The sequence below is a fragment of the Watersipora subatra genome, chromosome 7, assembly GCF_963576615.1.
Source record: "Watersipora subatra chromosome 7, tzWatSuba1.1, whole genome shotgun sequence".
Taxonomy (NCBI): Eukaryota; Metazoa; Bryozoa; class Gymnolaemata; order Cheilostomatida; family Watersiporidae; genus Watersipora; species Watersipora subatra.
Genome location: NC_088714.1, coordinates 48,499,047 through 48,504,865, shown reverse-complemented (window position 1 = coordinate 48,504,865; position 5,819 = coordinate 48,499,047). Strand labels below are relative to the sequence as shown.

Genomic DNA, 5,819 nt, shown 5'->3' with positions numbered 1-5,819 from the left:
CTATTGTTGTGTCTTTCCAGCTACAATAAAGTCATCAAAATATGCTGAAACACTCAGTAAGACTCCAGATATCTGTTCAAACATTTTCTCAAATACCTTAGCACTGAATGGAGTACGCATGAAGCCCTGTCAAAAAATACGGGATGTCGAAAGTAGTCAGTTGACTACTACTCCCTTCTGTGTGTATTGTTGTATTATGGGATTTTTAGGGCTCAGGCTATATTGGCGCCTGAGTTCAGTAGTTGCGGGTGATCGCAGCAATTACGATGAGTAGATAAAGCTAGTGGATGAAGCTAATAGCTTTAGTAGTATTAGGCAGTATTGGGTGGGATATAAGGAATTGGAAAGACAAATTGCTCTCCTTTGTTTTTGCTTCAACCCATGTGAGTACCTTTATTTATACAGCAAGTGTCACATCCCAATATCCAAGTTTCATGTCCATAATGGTGTAGTGCTGTATTTCGTTGAACTGAGAAGCAATGTCCTCCAGTGTTGGTATTCTTTGGTGCTCACACTTTACAGCTCTGATGAGAACTTTTAAATCCCAGCATATCTGCACTGACTTATATTTTTTGTCGATGCATACCATGCTACTGATCTGGTTTTAAGTTTTTTTAATTTTGAATTTACTCTAAAATTTTCTATACTGTCCAGCTTCTTTTTCACTCCATCCAGCATGTTCCGAGTTATCCACTGAAGATGATTCACAACAGACTCCACTTTTTCACTAATGCATATCTCATGTTTACCTTCTAAACATCCAATGCCACTAAGGGCATCAGAAAACTGTTCCAAAATTGAAACATCACATTTCACCTTATCTACACAGCAGATAGATCCAAACAGCTCAGGAGATTTCAGGCCTAAAATAGGGAATAGGTTTTCATCAACTGCTCCAAAGTGTACTTCATGGCTTATACTGTTGTGATCCACACTTGGGCACCCAAGTGTGAACATTGGGTATCCAAGTTCACACTTGGACTGTACTTCACCAACATTATTGATTTTCAAACAGGCTGTACCCATACAGTATTAAAGCAGTTTGTCCAAATTGATACTGTCTTTTTTGTTCCCAAATCATTTTTTAATGAAACCTCAATGACTTCTTGCTTGTAGATCAGGTTCATTGGTAAAATCCCGTATTTAGCAGACAAGATTCTATTTGCTTAAAACATCATCTACTGAACTCACAAACCAATTGTTCCTTTGTTTCTCAGGGTTGTTCTTGAGTTTGATGCATACATTTCCAAAGTGATTCTTCACTTCATAGTTATTACAGGTTCTTTCATAGGCCAAAATAAAGCCTTTAGTATGGCTGTATCCACAGTATTTACATTCACACTGAATAGAGTTGACACAAGATTCAAGGGCTCGTTTTACACAGCCCTTAGAGATGTGTCACCAGAAGCTAATCTAGTCATAGGCTGCTGTGTGATTTTTACAGTACATATGTCATCCAAAGAATTTTGCACAATAATGGCCAGGTCTCTAAAGAATTTTTTTTTAGTTTGCCATCAGCTTTTCCAAACACATTACAACATAATAGCATTTGATTACGCAGTGTACTAAATTCACAGTTGGCAGCGTACGCTTTTTTTTGTTTGACAAACATATCAATAGACTCATCATCAGTTTGATTCATCGAACAAAGCTCATGCCATTCATAACGCCTATTGCGTTCAATGTTACAGTACTCCTCGGGTTTTTCCAATAAATCAGTTAGTACATCTTTGCTTTGGCCAATTTCATACTCAGACTGACTAAATATATTAGTAATCTCATGATCTGCATGATTAAGCAGTACAGCTGCCTGACATTTGTTAACTAAAACATCTGGCTTCAATATTGATCCATTTGGATTTGGCGGATTTCTTAAAAGAAATCCATCACTTTCTCCTATAATCAAACACATTACACACAGGAGAGAGCTTCTTAGGGGCTTTCAAACCATTTTTTATTACAAAAATTTAAGGACATCACAACAGCAGACTACAGCAATAAAAGCAAAAGGCAGAAAACTGCAATCCGAGCAGCAGAGCAGAGGACCTACTATAGTACTGTAGCAGAGCACCTGCTACGGCACTGTAGTAGGTATCAGTACCGTAGCAGGTGTCCGAGTATATCAGAAATACAGGTGCACAAGCTGGTTTGTCAAAGAAGGCCAACAGCGAGGCGTGACCAGATTTTTAAGTCAGATCATGTTTTTTAATCTATTGATTTATTACACATGCTTCAACTAAAGCTGTCTTTTACAATCATTCTAGATTATGATCATTAGCGTAATACTACTTTAGTCTTCAATCAAATGAGGAATATGGCTACATAGTCAGTTGGCTACAGTGCTATTGTGAGAAAAGTAAAGGCTTCATATAACGATTTAGCTGAGTGGAATTTCCTCATAAATGTGTAACTATTCCCACTCCTTAATTCCCCAACTCCTAGTGGTAATGGTGACTCAGACTACCATTACTATTCTTTAGCTAGTTTCAAATAGTGTTTCCTGAATCAGGAAAAGCGGTCTCCTTTGACAAGTACTTAAAAAAAACTTTACTACTGTGCCATAATCAATATTGATTCGTACAATTTAATAAGAATATTTTCATTCAAAATTTCTTATGAATTTGTTTACATACTAAATTACAGCAGAGTAAACTGGGTATTTTTGTGTTAGGATTAATTTTAGAGGTTCTCCACTAGTTGTCTAGAGCCACCAAAGGTATCGAGTTAAGGCGAGTCGATTTCTTTTTGAATAATTGGCAAGTACTATTCCTTCTTTAAATGCTGCTAGTAGGTAAAATACATCTGAGCTAGATAGGAACTCTCAAGCGTAAACTCAAATGACATTTCTTAAATTCAGAAAACCTGTATCTCGTGATAAGTGCATCTAAAATCTTTCTAGCTGAGGATGCACCAAATTTTCCGAAATTTTCCAGCACCTAGTTTTTGGGGCCAAAGCTGGGTGTTGGAAAATTTTTGAGGCCAACACCTAACTTTGGCCTCACAAATCTTTCACCGCAAATCATTACTTGAGCCCATTAAGAAATAGTACAGTATGTATTACAGTTCTTTACCACTGAAAAGCTACAAAGTAAGCCAATGTCAATCAATTAGCGCCTTTTTCATAGTTCTATCAGACTCAGATTTTCATTTGATGGTTGCAATGTTGTACCTACTAATACTTTGACGGTTGAGCTTGATTTCAAAAATCAGCATCGATATATATCAGTAGATCACGAAAATTGCGTGTGACATCTATTTTCATTTTATAGACAGACAAGATCAAAACAGAGTACACCGGCTGTTGCACGGAAAGAACATGATATGTGACATCCGTAATAAGACAGAGATTTATGATATAAAAGAAGATGACTCAATTGATTATCCCATCAAAAGACTTAACCTGCGCTGTATGTATACCGAATTTAGCAATAGAAAACTTTATTGATGCCTAAATTGATAGAAGTTGTGGCAAGCCTAAAGAGCCTACTTTGGCCAAACATATCTTCAAATGAACTGTTTTTAAACAAATCAGTAGCCTTTTCAAGTGTAACACATGTAGCAGTAACACAATTTTAGCGGCATTAAAATTACAAAGTTCTGTTTCAAATATTGATGAAAACGCTTTTATTGGCATGACAGATTTTTAGAAGTTAGTAATTAATAAACGTTTACTACATGTAAGTCCCTATGCAACAAAAACGTAGCAACGCACCCCTATGTGGTACTAAAAAGCCATCATGGAAACGGTTTCGTCGCTCTAATGCTGCCGTGATTCAGTGTCACTGTTCGGAAGTGAACACCCGCGTCATTCGCTATCGTTGTGCCATAAAAATTGCCTCATTGACCAACATCGTTGCGCTCCTGCACGCGTATAGGTTTTGGTTTTCTGGTACTTCATCTGCAGACTTAATTTTGTTAAAACATTTCAATTTATTTGTTTTTGCTTGAAACCTTCTAAAGATACACAATTATTAAAAGGTTTACACAATCATCACTCTGCTACAGCGCCTGATAAAACATGATATGATTTTCAGCCCAGTGCAGCACTTTGGTATATTATCATTATATAAAAATTTAGTATCAATTGTATTTCGTCAATCCACAAACTATAATACTAGTTAGGTTTAGAAAGTGCTTTTATACTATTCCCACGACCAAACGAGTAGAGCGAAGTGTGGGAGTTTTTATGATAAATGCATGTGCACACAACTTACGAAAATTATGCATCAACAATGAGACGAACCCTTGTCTAGAAATTTCATCAACAAATTTAAGCATCATTTTGTAAAGTGGTTAAAGTAAAATAACGATACGAAACACATTTAAACCTATTTAACTATGTTACCAAGTCTTTGTAAACCATCGGTATTATCTTAAAACTCACCCATCTGATCGAATTATACACAAATAAACAGATTAATTTAGACAAAAATTGCCACAAAATGCTTGTAAAGCGTGGTTTAATAAAAGTTAAGACCGGAAATTGAAATGGCGGTCAACAGAGAATATAACGATCAAGTCGTGCGCATTTTGCGAAAAAATAACGTAGACATTTCACCAGCCTACGGCATTGTTTACTTGTAATCGAATTTATTTGAAGGTTTTTGTAACAAACGTAGACCGTTTGAGGCGTTGACCGATTTATAGGTACGAAATTGTAGTACACAGTTTATCAGCTTGTTTTTGTCTAATCACCGAAGGCTTCATTATTTAAAAACGTTAGCCGAAATTCTTTACAACTTATGTACAATCTAGGGCTGAACTACAACGCCCTTTTATGATGAGAACCTTTTTTTATTTTGCTCCAGTTTGCAGAAAACTTTCAGACGCGTGAACGCTCATACCTGTACTTGCTTTCTGTTAAAGATCGCTGCAAAATTGTGCATTGGTTTTCTATTATTACTGTATTACTATTACTAAGTTTGGATATTCTTTTTGATACTTCTTGATATTGTTAGCTATGACGCTTTTAAATGTAAACAAAATTGTTCATTGGTTTTCTATTATTACTGTATTACTATACTAATAATATTGGTTATTCTAATAATATACATGTAAGTGCATTTTACTTCTAATATTGCATTTCTCCTATTGGCTGGCTAATACTTGCTTTCTGTTAAAAATCGCTATCAAAACCATTCTACATTCAACGCAACCAACTTTCAAACTGTGTATAGTACCCAGTAGCTTGCTATTTTATTTCTACTTTTGCATGTTTGAGTTATAATAAACATAATTATTTCTTTATGGTTGTTGTTAAATTACCTACATTACAGTAGGTTAGGCCTACAGCTTAAATTAATTGTTTTTTTATCGTTGTAAAGCAGGTTTGAGACAGTAGTAGATTAGGTGTGATTGTTTGCTTGATTAGGTGTGATTTATTCTTGTATTAAACCAAGCTTTTCAAGCTATTCCTAGAACATTTTTATCTCAAACAAGTCTCATTTACACTATACTTTGTCAATTCCTGCTGAGAACTACTTTTTCAGCAACCAACAGTACCTTTTTTTCCATTATCACTTTGGTCGTGGACTGTATGACAGTGGAATTTCTAGTGCAAGCACTGGTAGCTATAAGCATTTCTGATTTTATTCACATGTACTTTGGAAATTTTCATTCCATTGTTTTGAAACATCAGACTGTGCCAAGCTATTAAGTAATATATCAAAGGTTATTGTCTGCTCTTACTGTGCTTTGCTTTTTATCATTTTACCTAACTAATAGTGGATACAGCTGATATTTCTGTAGATGGTGCAAACAAAGTGCGGCTGTATGTCTCAACTGATGAAGATGGTTATCCAGCACTGGTTTGTGAACAT

General features: G+C 35.6%; 1 protein-coding gene across 1 annotated transcript; it reads right to left on the bottom strand.

Moving 5' to 3' along the window:
• On the bottom strand, nt 1-589 carry LOC137400845 (uncharacterized). The gene is made up of 2 exons (XM_068087188.1): nt 404-589; nt 1-126 (listed from the first exon to the last, which is right to left on the bottom strand). The coding sequence occupies exons 1-2, from the start codon at nt 587-589 to the stop codon at nt 1-3; spliced, it is 312 nt and encodes a 103-aa protein (XP_067943289.1).
• Between the last annotated feature and the right edge of the window lie 5,230 nt (nt 590-5,819).